At 39.0% G+C, this 27,780-nt stretch overlaps 1 protein-coding gene across 7 annotated transcripts in view; it reads left to right on the top strand.

The window, feature by feature from the left end:
- The window catches only part of ODAD2 (outer dynein arm docking complex subunit 2), a 201,735-nt gene that overhangs the window by 37,332 nt on the left and 136,623 nt on the right, over positions 1-27,780 (top strand). For all 7 annotated transcript variants that reach the window (XM_042945195.1, XM_042945196.1, XM_042945197.1 and 4 more), the window contains 6 exons: positions 17,706-17,852; positions 18,244-18,453; positions 20,612-20,854; positions 21,186-21,296; positions 23,518-23,672; positions 24,773-25,015. In XM_042945195.1, the coding sequence (XP_042801129.1) occupies positions 17,706-17,852; positions 18,244-18,453; positions 20,612-20,854; positions 21,186-21,296; positions 23,518-23,672; positions 24,773-25,015 (1,109 nt within the window). The remainder of the gene's footprint in view (positions 1-17,705; positions 17,853-18,243; positions 18,454-20,611; positions 20,855-21,185; positions 21,297-23,517; positions 23,673-24,772; positions 25,016-27,780) is intronic.

Here is a 27,780-nt window from a genome sequence, read left to right as displayed (position 1 = left end):
AGATGCATGGATGGACCAGGAGGCAGACTAACAGAGCAGTCTTCCATGTTGGAAAGACTTTAATGGAGTCGGTGTTCTACTAACTCAGTAGCCTTGAGGGAGTTGGCTAACCTCTCTAAACTTCAGTTTTCTCATCAGTCAAGATGGCAAAAGAAATGTTCTCATGTTTTAGTATTATTATGAATATTAAGTGAAATCTAACATATGTAAAGTGCTTAACAGAAAGTACTCGATACTTGTTAGCATTAATAATGATTTCTATTACATATTATTACTGTAGACAACATATGGTATGGAATCTTCTTGACTTGCACAGCTGGCCCTTCAATTTTTGCTTCACATTTTCTAGCAACCAATAAAAAGGAGGAAATGCAGTGAGTTAATACAGTGAGGGAAATACTCTTACCATCATAAGGTAAAAACGGCCCAGTTGCCAATGTGTGTAACTGATCCTGGTACTAAGAGCAGAAAGAATTTTCTCTCTGAGGGCTTAATGGAGCAGACAGTGAGTGTGGTAGTGAGTGACATCCTTAATCATAAGCTCCCAGTGAACATGGCAATGAGAGTTTCTCATAATAGCCTGACTATTGAATAACTATCTTGAGTTTTTCAACTATTTAGGATAAGTCTATATAATATTAGGCCAGAAAGGGATGCACTGTTTCTGTCCCAGAACAGCTAAGGAAAACATGTATTGATGAAGTGCTACTTAAGCTTGCACAAGTTATTCATCAATAAATCATGTGCAAATGTGATACTTTTGGCCAGACAGTAAATTGCTGGGAATTATTATAGTTCCCACAGGTAGATATTCTTAACATAGCCAGCAAAAGAAAAAGTATCTACAAGTGGTTTTGGGCTTTTTGACACAGATAAATGTTTTATATGGGGACACAAAAGGATATTAAATGTCCCAAGAAATGCAAAATTGAATGTCTCTAGATAATCTCAAAATAAATACACCTGACATTTTAATTTGCAAAATTATGCCTTAAATGTAGACTTACACTAGCAGAGAAATGTTAATGTTGAACCGACTTTCTACTTACCATTTTCCAAGTGATTGCTGAAAAAAATTCGAAGAGCTCATTAATACCCAAACAGGTCAATGAACTATAGCTTGTTATTTATCCAGAGCTATGAGCTCAGATCTTGGCATGTAAGTAAAGGGAGTTTGTATTTAATTATTTGGCTTTGACATACATTCATTTCAACTTACAAGTTTTATGTATGTATATATTCTTTTAATCTGGATTTTTAGAACACAATTTAATTTTTAAACTAATGAAGACTTTGCATTTTTACTCACCAACCTTCCAACTTCTCCCCTCCCCCCACACACGGAACTGATGACTCTATGCCCTAATTCTAAATGAAGCAATAAACCACCTCTTCAGCTTCCTTAGTGAGAAACACTTACATTCTGCCTTGTTATCTTTATTGTTCAGCTTGTCTGTCACGTCAGTTACTTGAATGGAAAGACCGAATTAAACTCATTGCTGTGTCTTGCAGGGTGCCTAGCCAGTGAGCACAGGCTTGCCCTCCGCTTAGAAAGTGTGATGGGGAGAGAATGAGGTTCCCAAGGGGCTGTGCTGTGCTGTTCTTCACGCTCAGTTCCTTGAGAGCAGTTTTTCCTTCTGAGCCAGAGCTGTTCCTCCTGCTGTTCACGGTCTTTCCCACCTTCCCTTACTTTCCTCTCTCCTCCTTTTCCTGCTCCCTTTCTCCTTGTAGATATGCTATTTTATTGCTGTATTTGCTAGCTTTATATGGATATTATTTTCTCCCCTGGCCAGGGCTGCTTTAAAATCTTGCAATAAAATGTTTCGCTTTGGATCTATTCCAGTGACTGGGAAGATGGTTCAAGTGTATGTCCCACAGTAATCTGTAAAGGTAGTGTGAAAATAATTCTGCAAAGATACAGAAGCTTTACCCATTACTAAGTCAGTTATATGGAGAACCCCTTTGTGCAATAGGAGGAGAGTTGCTGAATTTTATTTTGTTTGGAAATGTGGATTTATTAGTCACAAGTATTAAATGTTATAAATTAATACAAACAGGTTCTCTTCAGTAAAGTGAGATAAAATATTGAAAGGTTGTCACCATAAGTAGATCTGCATTTCATACACCTTAGTGTATCATTAAACTAAAGACTGAATTTCTGGACACAGGGTTGCAAGCCTACGAAATCCATTTTCTATGTGGATTGAAGGAGGTCTGGGTCTGGAACTCAATACTACACGATAAGTAAATCCAAGAGAAAACTGAGGAGACTATAGAGTGATGCCAAGAATGTGGTTGGTCAGACTTTAGGTAGTTGGAAGGGATTTCAGAGGCTGGGTCTAGAATCATGCTTTATCTCCCCCGTAGGCATTTCCTTGTCACTTGAGGATAAGATGTCAGTGTTGTCCTGGCATCAGCTCCAGGCTCAGATGGGGGATTATTAGCAAGCAGGTTTGTAGACATCTGCCCCTCCTCTGATGTGCTTCATTCAGCTGGTCTTATTCCTGAGTCCTTGCGGCAGGCAATAATGGAAGAATCTAGGGTTAATCCCCAGCGCCATTTCCCCAGTTGTGACTCCTCCCTGCAGGATGCCTCTTTCTACACCTGGGATTTTGATCAGAGTCCAGCCAGGGGACCAGGATGATGAAAGCAATGCTTTAGAAAGCATTGTCCAGCAGCAGGTGGTATGTAGAATGAATCGGAGTGGGAAGAGGCAGAAGGCCAGTGACAAGGGGGCTTCGAATAGGATAATGTCCTTGGAGGCAGCAAAGAAATGGATGGGAAAGAAAGCAGGCCAGTTTATGAGGAGGCTTTGGTTGGGGCAGATGAAGTTTGAAGAGCGTGAAATACCCAACAGAAACTCCTATACCGTAGTTGGAAATAAAGGACTGGAGCTCACAATATTCGTTAGAAATTGAACTACTGCTTCAGGAGCTCAGGCAATAAATGTGTGGGGCATGTGGGCTGGGCTTGGTTTTTTTTTATTCATGGTCAAATAGGACCTCTTAATAGCTAATCAGAAAGCAGCTGCCTCCCACTCAAGTTAGTACAACCAAGGCAATATTTTTAGATCAAAATTCCAATGCTACGCTGACAGTCTTTCCATAAATGTTAGTTTGCCATCTTACAAACAGATTGCTTCATCGGCCTTTTTAAAAAAATACTTAAGGAAAGTAACATTTTATTTGGTAATTTTACACAATCAGCTAGTAGGGAAAAAAAACTAATTAAAGAAAGATGAATAGGAAAGTTTGAAGTAAAAAGAGAAAAAGATTTATTTTTAAAGTAAGTTTCCTTCCAAATTGAAAACTCCTACACACGCAAACCATAAGGCGCTAGCTATGAAATCAGGGAATGATGGGCTTTTTAATCTAAATTCATAAATGTGGTATCATTCTTGCATCTGAGACCATGCGATCATTGTTCCTGAGTCCCAGGGGATGGTGACGTTATCTGAACATGTGTCCCTCCATGGAGAATGGCTCTCATCGGCTGCTGAGTGGCAGCTTATGATCACAGCTGGGCATCACGTCACATTTATCCTCTCCCAACCCCCCCCCCCCCACCATGTGTAGGTGAGGGGTAGTTCCTAATTTATTTATCGTATGTGATCAAATTCATAAAACACTGGTGTTGATTTCACCTTTCCTGTGAGCTGGGGGTCTTGCTTGTTATTCTCCTGTTCTGTTATGTATTCACAAATTCATATTTCTCAGACCATGACAGGTGAAGGTACTTGGTGGCTCCCCCAGCTTAGCAGTGACCAGGACCCTACTTCACAGTAACTTCTCAAAGAATCACCTCAGAAATTCCACAGGCCTTCCCAAGAGACACTCCAGGCTCCGTCCTTGGCATGTTTTAGATTTCCACTCTGGAAGGGAATTTGCTCCAGAGACATTTTGAAATTTTCAAAACCTTTGTTAAAGAATACTTTTGTGGCGTTCAATTCCTTAATCGTCTTTCATGAACTGATTAAACACACACACGCGCGCGCACACACACACAACACACACACACACAACTACCTTAATTGGTTAACAAGTTCTTCTAAGTGGTAATTGGGACTTATATGATTTTTCATTGCAGGAATTTGATGTACTTTGCAATCAATTATAGTTAATTAAATTCCTTTCCCATTACTCGGGTTTTGGGTATGGAGGGGTAGGTAGTGTGATCCTTGTTTCATTGGTGGAAAAGCTGAGAAATAGTTCACTCTGGCCCACACAGAAGGCAAGGCGGCTGTGGGCCAGGCTGGCGCCCAGGCCTCTATCTTTATTGCCCGTTGCCTGGTTATTCTGTCCTTCTGTCAAGAAATTCAGGGCCCAGCAGGCCTGCAGACCTTGCTGTTGTATGTTCGTATTTTCTCTCCCTTGGTTTTCTTCATTTAAGTAAGAGACTAATTAAACAGAGCATTTCTTAACAAAGGAATTCAATGTTCATTTTTGGAAGGCGGTATGAGAGTGTGCTCTTTTGCTAGGTTTTACTTAAAGAGATGGAGAAGACTGTGATAGTATGGTGTTATTCATGCTCAACAGAATCTTTCAAAAATAGAAGTAATGTTCACTGTTTATGTATGCAAATAAAAGCCAGTAAGAAAGGAAAATTACTACCACCTTCCTAAGAAATGGTCTTTTTTTTTTTTTTTTTTTTTTTTTATTTATTTATTTATTTATTTTTTTAATATATGAAATTTACTGTCAAATTGGTTTCCATACAACACCCAGTGCTCATCCCAAAAGGTGCCCTCCTCAATACCCATCACCCACCCTGCCCTCCCTCCCACCCCCCATCAACCCTCAGTTTGTTCTCAGTTTTTAACAGTCTCTAATGCTTTGGCTCTCTCCCACTCTAACCTCTTTTTTTTTTTTTTTTTTTTTTTTTTTCCTTCCCCTCCCCCATGGGTTTCTGTTATGTTTCTCAGGATCCACATAAGAGTGAAACCATATGGTATCTGTCTTTCTCTGTATGGCTTATTTCACTTAGCATCACACTCTCCAGTTCCATCCATGTTGCTACAAAAGGCCATATTTCATTTTTTCTCATTGCCACGTAGTATTCCATTGTGTATATAAACCACAATTTCTTTATCCATTCATCAGTTGATGGACATTTAGGCTCTTTCCATAATTTGGCTATTGTTGAGAGTGCCGCTATAAACATTGGGGTACAGGTGCCCCTATGCATCAGTACTCCTGTATCCCTTGGATAAATTCCTAGCAGTGCTATTGCTGGGTCATAGGGTAGGTCTATTTTTAATTTTCTGAGGAACCTCCACACTGCTTTCCAGAGTGGCTGCACCAATTTGCATTCCCACCAACAGTGCAAGAGGGTTCCTGTTTCTCCACATCCTCTCCAGCATCTATAGTCTCCTGATTTCTTCATTTTGGCCACTCTGACTGGCGTGAGGTGGTATCTGAGTGTGGTTTTGATTTGTATTTCCCTGATAAGGAGCGACGTTGAACATCTTTTCATGTGCCTGTTGGCCATCCGGATGTCTTCTTTAGAGAAGTGTCTATTCATGTTTTCTGCCCATTTCTTCACTGGGTTATTTGTTTTTCGGGTGTGGAGTTTGATGAGCTCTTTATAGATTTTGGATACTAGCCCTTTGTCCGATGTGTCATTTGCAAATATCTTTTCCCATTCCGTTGGTTGCCTTTTAGTTTTGTTGGTTGTTTCCTTTGCTGTGCAGAAGCTTTTTATCTTCATAAGGTCCCAGTAATTCACTTTTGCTTTTAATTCCCTTGCCTTTGGGGATGTGCCGAGTAAGAGATTGCTACGGCTGAGGTCAGAGAGGTCTTTTCCTGCTTTCTCCTCTAAGGTTTTGATGGTTTCCTGTCTCACATTCAGGTCCTTTATCCATTTTGAGTTTATTTTTGTGAATGGTGTGAGAAAGTGGTCTAGTTTCAACCTTCTGCATGTTGCTGTCCAGTTCTCCCAGCACCATTTGTTAAAGAGACTGTCTTTTTTCCATTGGATGTTCTTTCCTGCTTTGTCAAAGATGAGTTGGCCATACGTTTGTGGGTCTAGTTCTGGGGTTTCTATTCTATTCCATTGGTCTATGTGTCTGTTTTTATGCCAATACCATGCTGTCTTGATGATGACAGCTTTGTAGTAGAGGCTAAAGTCTGGGATTGTGATGCCTCCTGCTTTGGTCTTCTTCTTCAAAATTACTTTGGCTATTCGGGGCCTTTTGTGATTCCATATGAATTTTAGGATTGCTTGTTCTAGTTTCGAGAAGAATGCTGGTGCAATTTTGATTGGGATTGCATTGAATGTGTAGATAGCTTTGGGTAGTATTGACATTTTGACAATATTTATTCTTCCAATCCATGAGCAGGGAATGTCTTTCCATTTCTTTATATCTTCTTCAATTACCTGCATAAGCTAAGAAATGGTCTTTAAGTTAATACATATGGTATTATATTGATGTGGGTTAACTTTAAAAAAAGTCTCCATGACATTAAGAGTAGGAGTTTTGTGCTTTAAAAAAAAAAAACACTATCTGTTAGAAATTATGAATATTTTATTTAAATTTTTTTAAATGTTTATATGAGAGAGAAGCGGGGGGCAAAGCATGAGTGGGGGAGAGGCAGAGAGAGAAGGAGACACAGAATCTGAAGCAGGCTCCAGGCTCTGAGCTGTCAGCACAGAGCCCAATGTGGGGCTTGAACCCATGAACCATGGGATCATGACCTGAGCCAGAGTCGGATGCTTAACCAACTGAGCCATCCAGGCACCAGAAATTACAAATATTTTAAATTGCATCATCTAAAAAAATCCCTACTTAGCAGAGTTTGCATTTATGTTTTCTTAAATAATGCAGCGTAAGACAACACAATTTAAGTATTTGGGTTGAGATGTGTGTTAACTTGTATGTTTATATATTGCCCACAAAAAATTTATCCCTTTTTATTTTTATTATAAAGAAGGCGATGAAAATAATGGAGAGGCTCCCATCTCCACAGAGGAATCTGTACTCCACAAATAAACTAATAACCTTCGTTATAGTTTTTGAGCTATAAATTATTTTTGCCTCTTGACTATCATAAACAAGAGTGGAGAAGGGCAAAGATAATTGGAAAAGTATGATAATATAATGCTACTAAATCATAATAGTTTATACCACCATTAGCTAGCATTCATTATATAACCACATCAACTTAACTGCTGAAAAACGACAATATGAAGAATCTCCAGGGAGGTCTTTTAAGCCCTATCTCATTCATTCATGCATTCATTCATAAATGGATACTGTAAGCTCACCCAGCTAGACCATAATTATATATTACACATTGCCCATCTAGCTATTCGTAAGATTTTTGATTGGAAAGAATTTTGCCATCTAAGTTTTATGTGACGTTCTGTTTAGTTTTATGTAATCTGGAAATGTAATAGATCTTTGGGGGGAATGTGTTGCCTGATGTATTTGCAGCAACACTATTTTTTGTTCCTCAAAGTACACTTTCCCCCAAATTGATTTGAGAGGCTAAATAAATTGGAGGAAAGTAGTGTTGCCTAGTTCCCAGTTTATATAATGCTCTAGACTGCTTTACCTTTTTTTTTTTTAAACATTTATTTATTTTTGAGAGACAGAGACAGAGCATGAGCAGAGTAGGGGCAGAGAGAGAGGGAGACACAGAATCTGAAGCAGGCTCCAGGCTCTGAGCTGTCAGCACAGAGCCCAATGCGGGGCTCGAACCCACAAACCGCGAGATCAATGACCTGAACCAAAGTTGGATGCTTAACTGACTGAGCCACCCAGGTGCCCCTAGACTGCTTTGATTTTTATTCTAAAAACACATAGTCGTGTCCTATTATAGAAGTTTGCACACTGAAGAATTTATAAATGTAAGGGTTAAGGAGTAAAAGGTACCAGATTTGGTATAAGTGATCTTTCATTTTGCATGTATACACTTCTGTTGTACTCATTTTTAGAAATTGCATATTTGTAAGACAAACATTAAAGCCCAGGTCCATTTTGGTCCACTAGCCTTTGCTCTTCCCACTGGCAAGGGCTGTGCCCCTTTACCTACCCCTGCTCTCTGGTAGGTGTGGCCTCCTGATATTTCTGTGACACATATGGCTGAAGCCTGTGTTCCTCTTCTAGTCCTTCCTTATCTCCCTTCGGTACTTAAAGTGCTAAAATCTTATGGGGGCTCCTGGGTGGCCCAGTCAGTTGAACATCTCACTCTTGGTTTTGGCTCAGGACATGATCTCATGGTCGTGGGATTGAGCCCTGAGTCAGGCTCTGTGCTGATGACATAGAGACCACTTGGGATTTCTCCCTCTCTCTCTGCCCCTCCCCTGCTAGTGCTCTCTCTTTCTCAAAATAAATAAACATTAAAAAATAATATTAAAATCTTATAAAAATAACCCATTAACACATACCCTTGGTGAATATTTAAGCCATGCCAAAGAATAAAAGGGAAAGACCTTTTCCAGATGTTTCATATATATATATATGACAGATATATATATATACACATGTATATATATATATATATATGTACACACACACATATATAATTTTTATACACAAAATGAAGTCATACTATGTTGCTCTATATTTTGCTTTTTATATTTCGTGTTTTCTTGGTGATCTTCCATATCTACCACTGTCCTTTTAATTACCACATAGCATCTTATTATATGTATGTATCAATAATTTACATACCAGCTCCCTTACTGATAACTTTTTCCCTTGTCCCCCATGTCAATTTTTATTATTACAGTGTTGCTGAAACAAATATTTTTACGTATTCTTTGGATATGTATACTGTTTCTGTAGGATAGAGTCTTTTTGATGTCGAATTGCTTGGGTCGAAGACTATGTACATTTAAAATTTCAATAGTTCTAAGGTGGAGGTGTTGTTCAATGGGTATAAAATTCTAGTTTCACAAAATGAAAAAGCTCTAGAGAGCCCTACAACATAGTGCTGATAGTTAACAATACTGTATTATGCATTTAAAAAAATGTAAGAGAGTATTTGATCCTATGGTAAGTGTTAATGCCACAAAAAGGGAGGAGGCATGAGAAAACTTTTGGAGGTGATGGATGTGTCTGTTACCTTGATTGTGGTGATGGTTTCACGGGTGTATGCATATGCCCAAACTCATGAAATTGTGTACGTTAAACATGTACAGTGTTTTTGCATATGATTTCCTCCTCAATAAAGCTATTTTAAACAAGAAAGAATATATGCCCAGGAAAGTTTGAGAGGTACTACAATGAAATTTTTTAAATTTCAAGAGAAGTAATCAACCAAGCTTGGATTATATGAAAAAGTTTTTGATAGTTCCTGACACAAAGCAAATGTCAATTTACACTCAATTAGTAATATGCCAAACAGAATGAAATCAGCCAGGCTCCTAAAAAAACAAAACAAAACAAAACAAGGGCCCTGATGCCCAGGTACCATTCATGGAGGTTTTAAACAGATTGTTCTGAAGTGGGGTCTAGGCATCGATGTTCTTAAAATCTTTTCAGGGTATTAAAATAGTTTACCTAAAAATAAGATTCGTTGGTACAAATTCTCACTAATCTACAGTCTCTTTTTATGTTTTATTTTGGCCAATTCTAATCGGGATGGGAGAATGTATGTTGTTTGAATTTGCATATTCCTGATCACTAATGAGGTTGGTAAATACTTTCATGAGTCTAAACGCCATTGGATTAGATACCTTGCCTATTTTCCTGTGGTTGTCTTTTGATTATTAATGAAAATTAGTCCTTTGTTATATTATTTGTGAATATTTTCTCTCTGTCATGTCTTTTTATCTGCTCTTTTGTTTGGAAACTTTAAAATTGTACATTAATAAATATTTTGACTGTTTCTTTCCTGACTTAAGAGTTTTGTGTCTTAGGAGCTGGGAAGGTTTTTCTGAAGCCATTCCAAGAGAACAAAATTTTTTTCTATTTCCTTCTGATAGTTTTATAGCTTAAAAAAATGTTCAGATCTTGATCCCAACTGGATTTCACTTTATGTATAGTGTGAGGTAGGGATCTAATTTTTTTTTCTTTGATGGATTGTCAGTTGTATCAACACAGATTATTGGTTCATCTACTCTTTCTTCTAATGATCTGAGATGCTGTCTTTATTGAATAGTCATCTCATATGTGAGAATTTGTTTCTGGATCTTTCACTATTACATTGAGTTATTTGGATGCGCCTATGCCAGTTCCATGCTATTTTAATTACTGTAACTTTCATATATTTTAATATTTGATTGGCCAGAGAGTTTTCTTAAAAATTTTAAAACTACTTCTTGCATATTTTCCATTCCAGATCATTTTTAGAAAAGCTGAAAATCAAGTTTAAAAAAACTTAAAAATGCTGTTGGGGATTTTGGTTGGTCTACATGAATGTACAAATTACTTTTGGATAAATTGCAATTTTTTTCAAGTTTTTATTTAAATTTCAGTTAATGACAGTGTAATATTAGTTTCAGGTGTAGAACTTAGTGATTCAACACATATACAACACGTGGTGCTCATCACAAGTGCCCTTCTTAATTCTCATCACCTAGTTAATCCATCTAACCCCCCCACCCCCTCTGGTAGCCATTAGTTTGATCTCTATAGTTAAGAGTCTGTTTCTTGGTTTTCCTCTCTTTTTTACCCTCTATGTTCATTTGTTTTGTTTCTTAAATCCCACATATGAGTGAAATCATATGGTATTTGTTTTTCTCTGATTTATTTCACTTAGCATAATACTCTCTAGCTTCATCCACATCATTGCAAATGGCAAGATTCCATTCTTTTTGATGGCTGAGTAACATTCCATAGTGTGTTTGTGTGTATACACACACACACACACACACACACACACACACCACATCTTCTTTATCCATTCATCAGTCGATGGACATTTGGGCTCTTTCCATAATTTGGATATTGTTGATAATGCTGCTATAAACTTCAGGGTGCATATATCCCTTTGAATTAGTGTTTTTATAGCCTTTGGGTAAATACCTAGTAGTGCAATTGCTGGCTCATAAGGTAGTTCTATTTTTAACTTTTTGAGGAGCCTCCATACTGTTTTGCACAGTGGCTGCACCAGTTTGCATTGCCTCCAAGAGTGCAAGAATGTTCCCCATTCTCCACATCCTTGCCAACACCTCTTGTTTCCTGTGTTGTTAATTTTAGCCATTCTGACTGGTGTGAGGTAATGTCTCATTGTAATTTTGATTTGTATTTCCCCGATGCTGAGTGATTTTGAGCATCTTTTCATGTGTCTATTGGCCATCTATATGTCTTCTTTGGAGAAATATCTGTTCATATTTTCTGTCCATTTTTAGATTAGGTTGTTTGTTTTCTGGGTGTTGAGTTTATACATTCTTTATATATTTTGGACAGATACTAACCCTTTATCAGATATGTCTTTTGTAAAAATCTTCCATTCAGTAGGTTACCTTTTAGTTTGGTTGATTGTTTTCTTCACTGTGCAGAAACTTTTTTTTTTTAATTAAGTCCCTGTTTTATTTCTGCTTTTATTTCCTTTTGCCTCAGGAGATCTCTCTAGTAAGTAATTGTTACAGCCAATGTCAAAGAGGTTACTACCTATGTTATCCTCTAGGATTTTAATGGTTTTCTGTCTCACATCTAGGTCTATCATCTATTTTGAATTTATTTTTGTGTCTGGTGTAAAAAAGTGGTCCAGTTTCATTTTTTTACATTTAGTTCTCCAGTTTTCCCAATACCATTTGTTGAAGAGACTGTGTTTTTTCCATTGGATATTCTTTCCTGCTTTGTCAAAGATTAATTAACCATATAGTTGCAGGTTTGCAGTTTTTAGTAAAATTGAGTTATCCTATTCAGGAACATAGTATGGCCATTCATTTATTTTTAAATTTTTGTGAATTTTATTAAAACTTAATAGCTTCTTTTCCATATATTTTCAACATATTTCTTGTGAAATTTACTCCTAGATATTTTTGTTATTATTATTTTGCTAATACTAGCATGGAACATTTAAAATTTTTTTTTTATTTTTTATTTTTATTTTTTATTTTTTTATTTACTTTTTATTTTTTAATATAATTTATTGTCAAATTGGTTTCCATACAGTAACCCAGTGCTCATCCCAACAGTTGCCCTCCTTAATGCCCATCACCCACTTTCCCCTCTCCCTCACCCCCATCAACCTTCAGTTCTCAGTATTTAAGAGTTTCTTATGGTTTGCCTCCCTCCCTCTCTGTAACTTTTTTTTTCCCCTTCCCCTCCTCCATGGTCTTCTGTTAAGTTTCTCAGGATCCACATATGAGTGAAAACGGATGGTATCTATCTTTCTCTGCCTGACTTATTTCACTTAGCATCATACCAAGGGATATAGGAATGCTGATGCTAGGGGCACATGTACGCCAATGTTTATAGCAGCACTTTCAACAATAGCCAAATTATGGAAGGAGCCTAAATGTGCATCAACTGACAAATGGATACAATTTAAAAAATTTGTAATGTTTATTTATTTTTGAGAGTGAGAGAGAGCACAAGCGGGGGAGGGGCAGAGAGAGAGGAGGACATAGAATCCAAAGTAGGCTCCAGGCTCTGAGCTGTCAGCACAGAGCCCGACATGGGGCTTGAACCCATGAACTGAGAGATCATGACCTGAGCCAAAGTCAGAGGCTTCACCGACTAAGCCACCCAGGCGCCCCTTCATGGGAACATTTTTCAAATTACACATTTTGATTTGTTATCCTTAGTGTATGAGGAGTTACTAATATTTGAATGCTGCCCTTTTATCTGGTCACTCTACTGAGCTATTTTTATTAATTATCATAATTATTCAGTGTATTCTTCTGAATCTTTTTAGGAATGCAGTTATATTTGCTACAGATTTTTCCTCATTGCAGTGACTAGGGCATTCCAGCAGATTGTCTATGTCTGTAAATGTTCCATGGGTATTTAAAAGGAATGCGTAGGGAATGCTTGTATTGTTCCTTACCCATTCCTAATAAAAATTCTCAGCAAGCTTGTAATACAAAAATCTGAGTCTAATTTCTTTTTTCTTCTGGAACAGTATTTTCTTATTTTCTTTCTTGGAGATCTCTTGAGTCTCCTCTCTTGAGTCTCAGGTTTATGAGTGCTGAATCATCAGGATAAAATAGGTTTGCAAATAAACAGAAAGCAAAGCAATATACTTTACTACCTTGACTTAACATAGTCATATGCCACTCTCTTTGAGCATTGACTTTTTCCCGTTCCTGAGCCTGGGAGATGAGAGTATATGTAGGCCAACCTCTGTGCTGGATGCCACGCCCTCTGTCATCATTAATAAACAGTCACTGGCAGAGCTTCACTTTTCTTGCTCTCTGAGCAGCATGTTCAGAGGCAAAAATGCCGAGAACATTGAAAGCCAGCTGGATAGCCATGTGATGGCTGTGTCACCTCACTGGGTCTCATCCACTGCCCCTTGATTGCAGACAGTGGGGAACAGAAGAGGAGCCTCCACTCCTGATTGTGCCTCTGCCTGCCTTCTCTTCCGGTCGTCATGTGGGACTCGGACAGTAAGCTCCAAATGGTGGCCCTGTGAGCGTGGAGCCCATCAGAGTTCCGTCTACTAGTTTTATAGTCTCCTTTTCTGAGCCAATTTATTTGAAGTCTTTATGACACATGATGAGTCACCTTGAGCTCTCCATCCCGGTTAGCTCTTCTCTGGAGAGCTGCTCTCCACGTGTCCCACTTGCCCTGTCTAGCCAGGGGCCTCTTCAGCCAGAATGATCTAAAAATGTACTCAGCTCATGTTGGTCTTCTCTGCCTTCCCTAAAACAATAACCCTTGAATATTTCCTATCAGTCTTAGAGTAATGATTAAAATATTCAGCCTGGCCTATGGGTCCGGCAGGTGCCTTTGCCCACCTAGTTTTTCAGCTCATCTTGGACCATCTACCACCCACTCTCTGGGTCTCAGCCACATTGGCCTTCGTTAGGCCATGTTCTGCTTCTCCATCAACCTTTGCAAATACTGATTCCTCTGACTGGTGTGCCTTTCATCACTTCCCTCCTCCTTCACCAGGGAAGGTCTCCCACTCTGTCCACACTTCAGTCCAGACATACATTCCTCAGGGAAACCTCCCCTGTTGTCCCCACCCAGTCAGAGTCCTTGATTGCAAGTTTGCATAGCACTTCTTCAAGTTTTCGTTTATTTGAATGGGCTTCAGAAATTAAAATCTTCTCTACTACATTTGATGAGCTCCACGAGGCAAAGACCATGTCTGTTTTCGTTTACCAGGATGTCTCTAATGCCTGGCCTCGAACTTGGTGAAAAGTAAGTGTGCAAATTTTTTGAATGCAAGAATAAAAAAATGACCAGAGACAGCTTGCCCCCTAATCTAGTCTCGAATACATTCTTCATCTCAACTCAGTAAATGTTTATTTCTCTGTTATCAGCAGTAAGGGGGTTGGAGGTAGATATTACCCTATAGACCAGATAAGGTAATACTACTTTATTTCAAAAGTTCTATTTAAAACCACGAGAAACATTATTTAGAAACGTGTCCTCTATTGATCTTGTCCTTCCAAAAGAAATTTTGAGAAAAACGAGGGAAAGCAACATTCATTCAACTTTTGCCTGTTTGAAACGTGATTGTAACAAGGAACAAATGCTTCCTGGTCATAGAAAGGAACACGAGCCACAAAGTATCGGAAGGCACACTGAGCCTAGAGATGTCTGAGGAGAAGCAGGGGCAGGAAGACAACCAGCAAAAGACTTGCATTAATTTAAGAAGTGGAAAAGCTTATTGGAAGCATTCTTCAAAACCCTTCAGAAGCTAGTAAAATAATATTTTACTATGTTTTCTCCAGCTCTTAAAACTTTACAAATGCAAATATGTGATAAAATGTGAAAATAAGTATTGGCAACTAATTACATTCTCCGGGGAGATTTAATTGAAAAACAAGCATATTTGCACTGCTTCTCCTTAGTAAGATGTTTATGGCATCTGGTCAAAGTAGAACAAACATTTGAAAATCCTTTGACATAGCTGGTATTTAAAGAATAGCAATTGGCTAACATTTGCGGCTCTGTATGTTGAATATTTTGGCTCCTTTCCTCTGGTATTCATTCTGAAAGATTTATAATCCTTTGGGGAGTGTGGTCTACAAGAGTAGAACTGAATCCTGAAATGTGGAAAAACTAACTTTCCCTAATATAAAACTGTTCTAAAAAAATCTCTCAAGCCTATGAATATGTTTCCAGATTTTCAGAAAAAGCTGATGATTTACAGAATTTTTTTTTCTAGAAGGATCTAACTTCCTCATGATAAATGTAAATTTTCCATCCTTTGGCTTCACAATTGGCTTAGAGATAATTCAGAAAAATATAACATCGTACCTTTCTGGGCATCTGCTGAAATGACACGGCCCTTTAAAAATTTTATGTCACTGGTTACAATGTATATAATGAAATAAAGCACAAAAGGTAGGAATAATCTAGAAGAGAAAAAGTAAGAAACCTTGAAGTGACATAGGAAACAATGATTGTGCTGAATGTATAAGTAGGAAAATACTACCAAAGAAAACACAGTGCAAGAATAGCAGTCAAGAAGGTCCTTGATCACGCACAACTGAGAATGCTGGGACGGCACTTTCTCCTTCAGAGTCTGACGGGTGTGGGTGGACTCCCTTGGCTTGACTGAAGTATGACATGCTGTTTGACGTCTTCTTGCTTTCAAGCCATGCTGGGGTCTGAAGCCACTGCCTAAAGAACTCTATCTGAAGCTCTTGGTTTGCATTGGCAAACTTTTAATGTGGGAGCCCAGCTCTGTTCCTTCAGGTATCCATCCCAGGGGAACTTTCTTTTTTTAACCATTTAAATTCAACAAAAGAGCCTTTTAAAATTAATTTTCTCCCTCTCTCTCTCTTTCTGTCTCTTTTTTTAATGCTTTTTTTCTGTAGTATTTTCTTTAATTATGGTTAGCATTTAGATTATTCTTTATGGTTTATGAAACACCTGGCTTCTGTTTTTAAGTGCTTGTGTGTGTGTGTGGGGGGGGGGTGTCCTGTGCCCCCAAACAAGGGAGATTATAAAACTGAAAGTAATAAATGAAGGATTTACTGCTTTATATTTCAAACCAACTGTAGGAAAATTGGTGGTGTTAAAATTTCTCTTGATATCAAGAAAAAGACATGAGGAGTTGTAAGAACAAAACTTACTATTTTAAATGTAAATAATAAAATGAAGGCTTTTGTCATTGTAAACTTGATCTTGAATATAGTGGACAGCCTGGATTACCCAGAAAGAAAATTAGTATGAAAAGCAGACAATGACAGTGATGTCAACACAGGATAGTGGTTCATAACATTTTTAGAGATGTAGAGGGAGTTTTCTGGAAGGGTAAGAGGAAAGGCTGAAGTCTCAACCCTTCCATCTTTTGGATGCTTAAGTTCTTATAGTTCTATTTCAGCTTCTTATTTTAAAAGGAATACATTTTACTGAATTCACAAGAGGTTTTACATATGTGATAGAAGGAGGGGCTTGGGCTGCTTGAATATAATTTCCATTTTTGTGCTAAGTGTATATAGACTATATCTCTGTACATTTATATATAATAGATGCAGCAATATAAAGTAATAATTAGCAAATGAGAATAAACATAATTTGTAGGTGTCTTTCCTCAAAAAGGAAAGAAAGGTTTATTTGAGGCCATTGGTACTATGTTTTGAAGTAGAGATCCAAAGCCATCTTTCATGACCACACTTTACAAAAATGTCTATTCTTACCTCTGTTAGAAATATTGCTTTTGTTATTTGCTCTGTTAGAAATATTGCTCCTACAAACTATTTCAGCACTTATACTGGAACTCTTATTTACCACCTAGTCTTAATAGCGGGAGAAGTAATAGGTACTATGCTGTGTCCTTCAGATGATTTTCAAAGCATTAACGATCAGTGGACATTGCCTAAGAATTCCTGCAGTAAATTCTGATGATAATTTCCTGGCAGGTTTGTTTCACTGATCAATCATTACTTTGTTGTTTAATATCCTAGATTGTTTTACCTTAAAGGAACAGTTCCCCACTACCCTTTACATTTGGTGATCAGCTAAGCAGACGTTGATTGCATGATTCTCTACGTTGGGCCAACATTTTGCCCATGATACTGAAGGCTTCTTTTTTTCTCCTTCATCAACCCACTGAGTCATCTCCAGTTCTTAATGGAATTGCCTCCTCACTCCCCACCCCACAGCCCTTCCCCTACCTACCGCGGTCCCAGCATGACTGTTATACTGCTTCCCACAGGGTTTCCCTTTCTCCAGAAAGACTGTTCCAGACTGTTCCACATACATCTGTAAGAATAATTTTCAGGCACAGTTTGGATTGCACAGTACTCTATTCAAGAACTTATAGGGACTGCCTATTACCTCTACATAAAACTTACATTCCTCAGTCGATCTCTCAACGCTTGCCCCTTGACTCTATTTAATGTACTAATACCGCCTAATGTCATAGCTGTTTAAAGCAGACAGACCACCTTTAAATGTTGACTCTTAATTGGAATAATGTTTTATGATACTCTGTAAAGCTTTTTCATGCTTCAGCTCTACATGATTCATTTAACAAATTATAACCCACTCAGAGAACTTAAAAAAATTTAATGTGCCGTGTAGGGGGAGACACATTTCCCAGTTCATGGATTCATAACCATTAAGTAAATTTCCATGGAAGCATGACCTTATTTAACCTTTCTGTGGCATTGTGTCTTCCTAGGGAGGAAATCAGACAGCTACAGTGATCGCACTGTGTTCGATGAAGGATTTCAACTTAGCGCAAGAGACCTGCCAGTTGGCAATCAGGGATGTTGGAGGCCTTGAAGTTTTAATAAATTTGCTTGATACAGATGAAGTCAAATGTAAAGTGAGTGGCTTACCTGACATGGGTGACGAACCTTCTAAACAACTTCTCGTGCTTCTCTTTTTACCAATAGGTGCCTGCTACTTCTGCCTACTTCTTGTCTTTGTCTGCTATTATCACTGATAACTTGCTCCTTGTACTGTTAGCTGCTCTTTGCACCTCTGCCTTTCTTCTTTATCTTCTGGTTCCTTTCCATTAGTATGTGCTTCTTAAATGATGAATGTTTGCTTACATAATTGAGGGACAATAAGGAACATGCGTGTAACACCCGGGAATAGAAAGTATTTCTTTAAAAAACTTCACTGGGGAAGGATTTTAAGTAGACTTGGAATTTTTTAAAAACTTGTGCTGGTTAAACACTTATTTTCACCTCTAACTACTTTTTCTCATTTAGATTGGTTCATTAAAAATCCTGAAGGAAATCAGTCATAATCCTCAAATCAGACGTAATATTGTTGACCTTGGGGGCTTACCAGTTATGGTTAATACACTTGATTCTCCACATAAGAGTCTGAAGTGTTTGGCAGCTGAGACAATCGCAAATGTTGCCAAGTTTAGAAGAGCCCGACAGGCAGTGAGACGCTATGGGGGCATCACCAAACTGGTGAGTACTGCGGACATCGTCATCAGCTCACCCTCTGCCACTAAGATGTCAACTCTCTGCTGTCCTTCCTAAAGGAGATGTTGCCTTTGCTGAGTCTTTTTTCTTTAATTTTTAAAATGTTTTTTTTATTTTGAGAGAGAGAGAGGGAGAGAGAGAATCTCAGGCAGGCTCTACACTGTCAGTGCACAGCCTGACACAGGGTTTGATCTCATGAACTGTGAGATCAAGACCTGAGCTGAAATCGAGTCAGATGCTTAACTGCCTGAGCCATCCAGGTACCCAACCTTTGCTCAGTCTTGAAAAGCGAGTAGGTATTTGTCATGCAGACACACCAGGGAAAGGCAGTTCAGGAAGATGAAGCTGTGTTGATAAAAGCCCAGAACTGGAAAACAACAGAGTATTTGGAAACCGCAAGTGGCTAATGTGGCTAGACCTAAGATGAGATGGGCTGGGTAGTAGGAGGTGAAAGTGAGGGACCATGGTGGTCACACAGGGCCTTATCCAAGAGCTGAAGAGTTTAGATTATTTATAGATACTAAGGGAATAACTGTTGGGGAACACATGTTTTCAAGCTGTCTGCTCTCTGTTCATCCCATTGTTTTAGAATGAAAAGCCATCTGGGGCGCCTGGGTGGCTCAGTCGGTTAAGCGTCCGACTTCGGCTCAGGTCACGATCTCACAGTTTGTGAGTTTGAGCCCCGCGTCGGGCTCTGTGCTGACAGCTCAGACCCTAGAGCCTGTTTCAGATTCTGTGTCTCCCTCTCTCTGACCCTCCCCCGTTCATGCTCTGTCTCTCTCTGTCTCAAAAATAAATAAACGTTAAAAAAAAATTTAGAATGAAAAGTAATCTAAATGTCCTTCCTTGTGCTGTAACTAGTTAGGCCATGAGTGTCCACTTGACTCAAGCCAGTCCCACAGATGTCTCTCCCAGGAATTTGGAATTAGGAATCAGAGACTCTACTTAGTCTGGACTACTCTTTACTAAACTCAAGATGGTGGTCATGATTATGTGGACATATCCATGGAACCTGGCCTGCAGAGAGAAGAATGAACTAGACACACACAGGGTAGAGATAACCCTGGGTGCCCTGGCTTCACTTCCTCTGGAGCACCCTTACTTACATAAGATAAGCAGTAGCTTATCTATATAAATTGCCTTTCCCTTAAAGTCTTCAGTGACTTTCGTTATTGCAAAAGGAAGGAAGGAAGGAAGGAAGGAATAAAAAGAAGAAAAGAAAGGAAAGAAATGATCCTGGCAGCTGTGCCATGTGGATTGGTTGGTTTTGGTAGCTCAGGTGGGGAGCCATGTTCTCCAAAGAGGTCTCATGGTTTTAAGAATATACAAGCCATTCAGTCCTCACAGAAAGTTCTAATGGCTTTAGGGACTCTAGTTTTCTGAGATACCAGGACTGAGGATATAGTTTACAAATCTTCCTAATGCATATATTATAGCTATGTTAAGAAAATACAATCTTGGTAAGATTAAATTTCTTATAGAAAGGAAATGTAAACACTCCCAAATTTGGAGGAAGGTGTTTTGAAGGGTTTTGTTTCTTTGTTTTTCATGTGTAGTATGAAAGTTAATTTGTAAAAGTATTCTTATTGTTTTTTAAGTTTATTTTATTTTGAGAGAGAGCACACACACGTGAGAGGGGGAGGGGCAAAGAGAATCTCAAGCAGCTCTGAACTGTCAGCACGGAGCCCAATGTGGGGCTCGAACTCATGAACTGTGAGATCGTGACATGAGCTGAAATCAAGGGTCTGAAACTTAACTGACTGAACTACCCAAGTGCCCAGTAAAGGATTCTTATTTTTGATGGAGATTATCTTGGTAGCAACCCTGTAGCTATTGAGGGATATGTTGTTTTATTTTTTTTATTTTTTTTTTTTAATTTTTTTTAACGTTTATTTATTTTTTTTGAGACAGAGAGAGACAGAGCATGAATGGGGGAGGGTCAGAGAGAGAGGGAGACACAGAATCGGAAGCAGGCTCCAGGCTCTGAGCTGTCAGCACAGAGCCCGACACGGGGCTCGAACTCACGGACCGTGAGATCATGACCTGAGCCGAAGTCAGACGCTTAACCGACCAAGGCACCCAGGCGCCCCTGTTGTTTTATTTTAAAGATTCCCATGTACATCATATTCATCTATTCTTGTAGGTCGCTCTACTCGACTGTGGAAAGAGTTCAGCAGAACCGGCTCAATCGAGTCTGTATGATGCCAGAGACGTGGAAGTGGCTCGCTGTGGGGCTCTGGCATTGTGGAGCTGCAGTAAGAGTTACACAAATAAAGAAGCCATTCGTAAAGCTGGGGGCATTCCTTTGTTGGCTCGCTTACTGAAGACGTCTCATGAAAACATGCTAATTCCAGTGGTAGGGACTTTGCAAGAATGTGCATCAGAGGTACTCAAGCCAGCTCTGCTTCCCTTGCTTTCATTTACCTTGACTTTCTTTAGTTGAAAAATAATTTTCAAGGTTATCATGACTGCTAAGGATTTTTTTTGAGAAGTCAGCAGTCTATTAAAGAAGATGAAACTAACAGAACATTAATTAAGTTGGTACCCACGTGATGTATTTTTGAAAATGTTGACTAAATTCTCTTCTTATATTGTTGTGTTAACCTTGGACTTTAGTGTTTATTAAGAAAGTTTGTTTGGCATAATTATTAGTAAGTATAGACAGGTACTTAATATTCGTGTCTTACACACATAAATATTTAAATCTGTGTTCCTAGGAAAACTACCGAGCTGCGATCAAAGCAGAAAGGATCATTGAAAATCTGGTGAAGAACCTAAATAGTGAGAACGAACAATTGCAGGAACACTGTGCCATGGCCATCTACCAGGTGTGGGGGACTCTGTGGGCAGCTGTGGTCTTCTTCTCCATGTAGTTAAGGTGGTGTTTCTAAACATGGGTTCTCATTCTCTGGTGGTAGGACTCAGGAATCAGCATTTTTAACAAGAACCCTTTAGGGATTTTCCTGTACACATAGGTCTGAGAACCACTGTCCTGTGCTAATGACAGATGCCTGTATACGTGAGAGAGAAACCTGCACCAACATGTCTTGATTATTTACATTTCTAGAAGGCACTTATATGTCTTTCTCTCCTAAAACAAATTACTTAGTGTAAAATAGGAAAATATATACATGGTGCCTTTACATTGCTTTACAGGCACCCTATTCAAACATAGTGGTCTTGAGAAATTTATCTTCTACCAAGATAAAATGGATGGATGAATGAGTGTGATGTTGCGTGTGTGTGTGTGTGTGTGTGTGTGTGTGTGTGTGTGTATTCCTGTTTTATCTTTTTATTTACTTTAATCTTTGTTAACTTTTTGTGAGCTATACACTTTATAGTATAGCAGAAAACAGATTAGAAAGAAAGATGGCTTCGAAAAATTAGTAGATGGCTGGTTGCTGGCCATGCCAGCTTCTACCTATCAGAGACATCAGAGTCCATTTCCTAGAGGAATGCATTTAAAATATGCATATTGGGGCACCTGGGTGGCTCAGTCAGTTAAGTGTCCAACTTCGGCTCAGGTCACAATCTCACAGTTTGTGGGTTTGAGCCCCACATTGGGCTCTGCACTCACAGCTCAGACCCAGAAGCCTGTTTTGGATTCTACGTCTCCCTGTCTCTCTGTGCCCTTCCGCACTTGTACTTTCTCAAAAATAAACCTGTAAAGATAGGTAGGTAGGTAGGTAGGTAGGTAGGTAGGTAGGTAGGTAGATAATAAAATGTGCAGTGAGAGTATGCCAAAAAGTCAGAGTCAGAGAAAGGGGTTCATGTCAGTAGAGGATGGTATTAGTTTGCTAGAACAAAACAAAATACCAAAACAAAATACCATATGGTGGCCTGTTAAATAACAAATATTTATTACCTTATAGTTCTGGAGGCTAGAAGTTTGAGATCAAGGTGTACGCAGCATTAGTGCTTTCTGAGGACTCTCTCCTTGGCTTGTAGGTGGCTGTCTTCATGTTCACATACCATTCCTCCTGTGTCTCCACATGTTCCTTCCTCTGTGTCCTTATATTTTATGACATCAGTCATATTGGATTAGAGCCCACCTCAATGGCCTTATTTATCCTTCATTACCTCTTTAAAGACCTTAACTTACATCCTGAGGTACCGGGGTTAGGACTTTGACATATGTGAGTTTTGAGGGAACACAGCTCAGTTCAAAACAAGGATATATAGCCTTGACTTGCATATGTAAGCCTTATCTGAGTAACTATGAATGATTGGTTAGAAATAGTGATTATTTTTTCTAAAGTTGGAACTGAACCAGAAGCAAAAGTCATAAATAGAAGAAAAGCATGACAGGTGCCTTGTGGTGCATTACAATGAGGATTTCTTCTAGTGGCCCTCGTGGATGATCCATGACATGCATCTGTATCATATGGCCTCAGAGACCAACTGTATACTTAGGATGATAGCACATCTATACTAAATTTATCATCTTTTTGCTCTTTAACCTGGGAAGGGCGATCAGCTGGGAACATCTATGTAGTACGTATTGATTTCAAAGGATGACACAAACATGTGGATAAACATATGTGAATATAATGTCAGTTGCTATTGCTATAACTTACTGCTCTGGGCATAGAAACTCTCTTGAGGAAATGCTCATCTTCTAGATTTTGGGGGTCACTGAAGCTCTGACTAAATCCGTATCACCCGTGTTTTCTCTGCTACATTTTCCCAAGACTGTGTGTTGCATCACTGCAGAAATCCTCTGTCCACGCATGTAGTGTTCTAGGTTTCTAACCAACCAATCTCTGTTTCTGTCTTGGTGGAAGCCCAGGTTACCTCAGAATTGGCTTGGCAGAATTTCTAAGTATGTAGAAACTGCTAGACGCGGCCAAAATTATGTAAGGGAAAAGAGACAGTGTCAGATAGCTGCCAGTACAGAGAAGAATTAGATTTTACTTGGAGGCCCCTTCAGAAAATGATACTCTTTGAAAAGAAGTTTCAGCGCCACTAAAATGGCAGCCTCTTTAGCAATTACAGAAAGCTTGATATGCTTTGATCGCTGAGAGCCTCTGATTTGATTTTTGTGTGTAGTGTGCTGAGGATAAGGAAACCCGTGATCTCGTTAGACTGCATGGAGGTCTTAAACGCCTGGCCAGTCTGCTCGATAACACGGACAATAAAGAACGGTTGGCTGCTGTCACTGGGGCAATATGGAAATGTTCCATCAGCAAAGAGAATGTGACCAAGTAAGAGAAGACATTCAATATTCTGTAATAAAAATATGGCCATCGAGGAATAGCTGTATTCTTAACTTTCAACTAAAACATCTTTCATTAAGATATAAATGTTTCTAAATACAAGTATAGATGCATAAAAAATATGCCTATTGAAACACATTCCCGTAATGTTATTTTAATAAACAGTCAATTATGATGCTACTCGTAGTATAGTTTCCATACTTGTGTGTTCTAGACTAATTTGGCAGTATTAAGGATTTTTAGAAATGAAAGACTTCTACTTCTTATCCCACCACCTGGCTATGGTTTTCTGTGCCTCACTTAGTAAGGCTAAGGGATGTGCTGACATAATCTTATCCGTGTGAATGGGCTCTTTTGCTTGTGGGCAACCATTTAAATGACAAGTACCTCTGATCTCCTGCAGAGACCTGTCAAGGTGAGGGGATGAATTCCCACTGAATCGTTAGAGATGGAAGTGGTTCCATTCTTTTTGCTTTTCTAAAGTTAAACAAGATGAGTCAGCTAAATGCCAGCTCAAGGGCTGTGTAGCCACTGTCAGATAATTTCATTGAATTTTAAAGTATTTGTAAACTTTATAACTGATTTAATCTTCAGATTTGTCTCTTCATATATTTTTAGGGTTCTCACACTCTGTGGTGGATATTCTGAGGCAACCTTCCTTGTCTCATTGTGATGATTTTAACAAGAAATTCACATGTCCTATTTAACACAAAATAGGTTTATTTTGCTTTGTTCATGTAAAATAGTCTCTGTGACCTGGGGAAGACACCCGTAGCATAGTAGAATTGCTGACACTCTGATTTGGAAGAAGTTGGTAGTTGTCTTAGAGACCATACAGTATAGTGATTAATGGCACGGATGGCTGGAAGTGGAAACCAGCTTCACTATTTACCAGGCTTCCAATTAGCTTTCTGAAAATGGGGATTATGGTAGTATCTGCATCATAGAGTTTTTGTATAGACCGTATGAGCATGTAGTTGGCATTTAGTAATTTTGGGCTCTTAATGTTATTAACTAATTATACCAAAAGTAATACTGTTTCCCCTCCCCTCCCCCCCCCCCCCCACCTCTTCTCTTGATGAATTTAGGTTTCGGGAATACAAAGCCATTGAAACTTTGGTGGGACTTTTAACTGACCAGCCCGAAGAGGTACTTGTGAATGTGGTTGGTGCATTGGGAGAATGTTGTCAGGACTATGAAAATCGCGTCCTTGTCCGGAAATGTGGTGGCATTCCACCACTCGTGAACCTCCTCGTTGGAGTAAACCAAGCTCTTCTTGTCAATGTCACAAAAGCAGTTGGTGCTTGTGCAGTAGAACCTGAAAGTATGATGTAAGTGGCCTGGCAACGGAAAGATTTTATTTGAGAGTGATGGAGGAATGCTTGGGTAGTCAGAAACAGTGTCCTCCCTTAGAATTGGGGTGCACAAATGATGCAAAAGTAAAACGGATTTATATATAAATAGCCACGAGGTTACCAGTAATGAGTTACTGAGCCAAATTGTTCCCTAGGAGGAGCTGGAGGGCTAAGGCTAGGCATATTGGGAGGACTTAAAATTCCCAGTAATTAATTTCCCATGCAGAAACCTTCGTACAATCAACAGAGTTTTTCTCTGCTTCCTAGGGAAGAATTCTCTCTCTCTCTCTCTCTCTCTCTCTCTCTCTCTCTCTCTCTCTCTCTCTCTCTGAGAGCCTAGGTAGTTCTAGTATAGTATCCTTCTTGTTTCTCAGTTCGGTTCAGCAAACTTATTTTGAGCACCTAACAAGTGCTGTGATTTGATGAGGGGAGAAGACAAAGGGTTTTCACCTGTGATCTTAGTCCTGAAACAAATTCTTGTCTAATTAGGAAGAAAAGATTTAAATGTAGTACAACTTAAGAACAATAGCAAGGGTTGCCTGGGTGGCTCAGTCAGTTAAGCATCTGATTTGATTTTGGCCCTGGTCATGATCTCACGATTGTGAGATCGAGCCCCACATTGGACTCTGCACTGTCACAGTACAGAGTCTGCTTGGGATTCTCTCTCTCTCTCTCTCTCTCTCTCTCTCTCTCTCTCTGCCCCTCCTATGCACTCTCTCTTTCTCAAAATACATTTAAAAAATTGGGTTGTTTGTCTAAAAAATAAAAAGAACAATGGCGAGATTATATAGAGATTATATATACAAATATATACTTAAACATAGAAATAATAACTTGTATATAAATTAAACATATATATTTATATGAGACATAAATATATTTAAGTGTGTGTGTGTGTGTGTGTGTGTGTGTGTGTGTGTGTATAAAGTCCAGAATGGGAAGAATCCATATAGGCCAAAGCTATTGTATAAGGGTTCTCTAGAGAACCAGAAGCAACAGGATGAGAAAGGTAGAGGGAGGAGACATATGGAGATATATTTAAGGAATTGGCTCATGTGAATGTGGTGTCTTGGCAAGTCCACATTCTGATGGGGGAGCCTGGAAAGCTGGAGACTCAGGAAAGAGCTGCAGTTTGAGGTCAAGGCAGTCTGCTGGCAGAATTCCACAGAGGAAGTCAGCCTTTTTCTATTAAGGCCTTCAACTGATTGGATGAAGCCCACTAACATTATGGAGAATAATCTGCTGTACTCAAAGTCTACCAATTTAAATATCATCCTCATCCAAAAAACACGTTCACAGAAATATGCAAAATAACATTTGACTAAATATCTGGGTATCCCTTAATCCAGTCGACTTATAAACATTAGCTATAACATGTCCCCTCTTTGTCAACTTGGTACCCATTCATGCATCTCCTTAAACCATGCTTAAGTCTGTAGAAAGATAATAACAAGGCCATATTCCTGCCTAATACTATACAGCTATCCAGTGTACCACTGAAAATACACTAACCCTTTTCCCAGAAGAGGAAGCAGAGTTCTTGGATGATATTTACTCTTCTTCTTGATATCCTGTTACTTAAATACTCTGATATAAAGCTAACCATTCTTAAAAGCCATGCTATAAAGTCATTATGTCTCATGTTACATGACAAGAGGATAAGAGAGGGAAGAAAACAAAGATACACACATATTTATAACAAAGAATATTCATGACAATTATAATATTCATTCTGTAACTGGTCATGTGGTCATAGCTGGTATTTATAACTACCTTCTTTCATTCCTCATTCCATATTCCCTTTGCCCTCAGCAAGCACTTTAGCTGGATGTGGTTCTTTACCTGGTGGGGTAACCCAAACCTTCATTCCTGAGGGTCTGGGCCATTAGTAGTCCTGCCTGGATTGGGCTGTTGTAGTTTTCCATCGACCTTAATCACAGGGCATGGTAATACTTAAGACCTGCCCTAAGGGATCTCCTGTTTTCCAGATATAGTCTTCTTTACTTCCATTGTGGAATAGCAGTTCAATTTACCCTTGGTAATTGGGATCACCCCAGCCAACACAGTAACTCCCTTCGTTGCTTGTTGATTTAGAGGCATGGGGAGGCCAAAGTGGTCGGGTGGCAATTTTAACTTTGAATTCAGTGCCCATGAATCCTGGCTATGGAAACAATAACACCTCATTATTTGCAGCTTGATAGCTCTTTTGGCCTATCCTATAGACTCCCAGAGGTCTGAAAACCTTCCGTCATTTCATCCTATCTCTGTCCCCTTCAGTCGAAGTTGGCAGTTTCTTGAGATGGTTGATTGGATCCATGAGTCACACCTGTTATCTTGTTATACTATGATTCTTCTATATATCTCCTATATAATTTGATTTTGATTCACTCATTCATTCAACTCTTCAATATGTGTGACCAGGCACTCAGGGCTACTGTGTATGGATATACCCTGCACAACCCCAGGGAACACCATTCACATAGACATATACAGAGTACCACATATTGTGGGGCCATACATCAACTCTGCTGAAGTGTAGTTTGCTATTTCACCATTTGATTATTAGAGGAAGCTCATAACGTACGCCAGTAGTCTCTGGTAGTACCTTCTTCCTTCTGCTCACTTTCCTGGCATTTGTGATTCATTTGTGTTCAGTCAGGTCCTCTTCCTTCACAGGAAGCCTGAAACTCGATAGCCTTGGAGCCCTGTTAATGTGATTCTGGTCTAACCACATGTCTGGT

This window comes from Panthera leo, chromosome B4 (assembly GCF_018350215.1).
Source record: "Panthera leo isolate Ple1 chromosome B4, P.leo_Ple1_pat1.1, whole genome shotgun sequence".
In the NCBI taxonomy this organism is placed as follows: Eukaryota; Metazoa; Chordata; class Mammalia; order Carnivora; family Felidae; genus Panthera; species Panthera leo.
The sequence above is the reverse complement of the archived record's forward strand: the minus strand, read 5'-3'. Positions and strand labels throughout refer to the sequence as shown.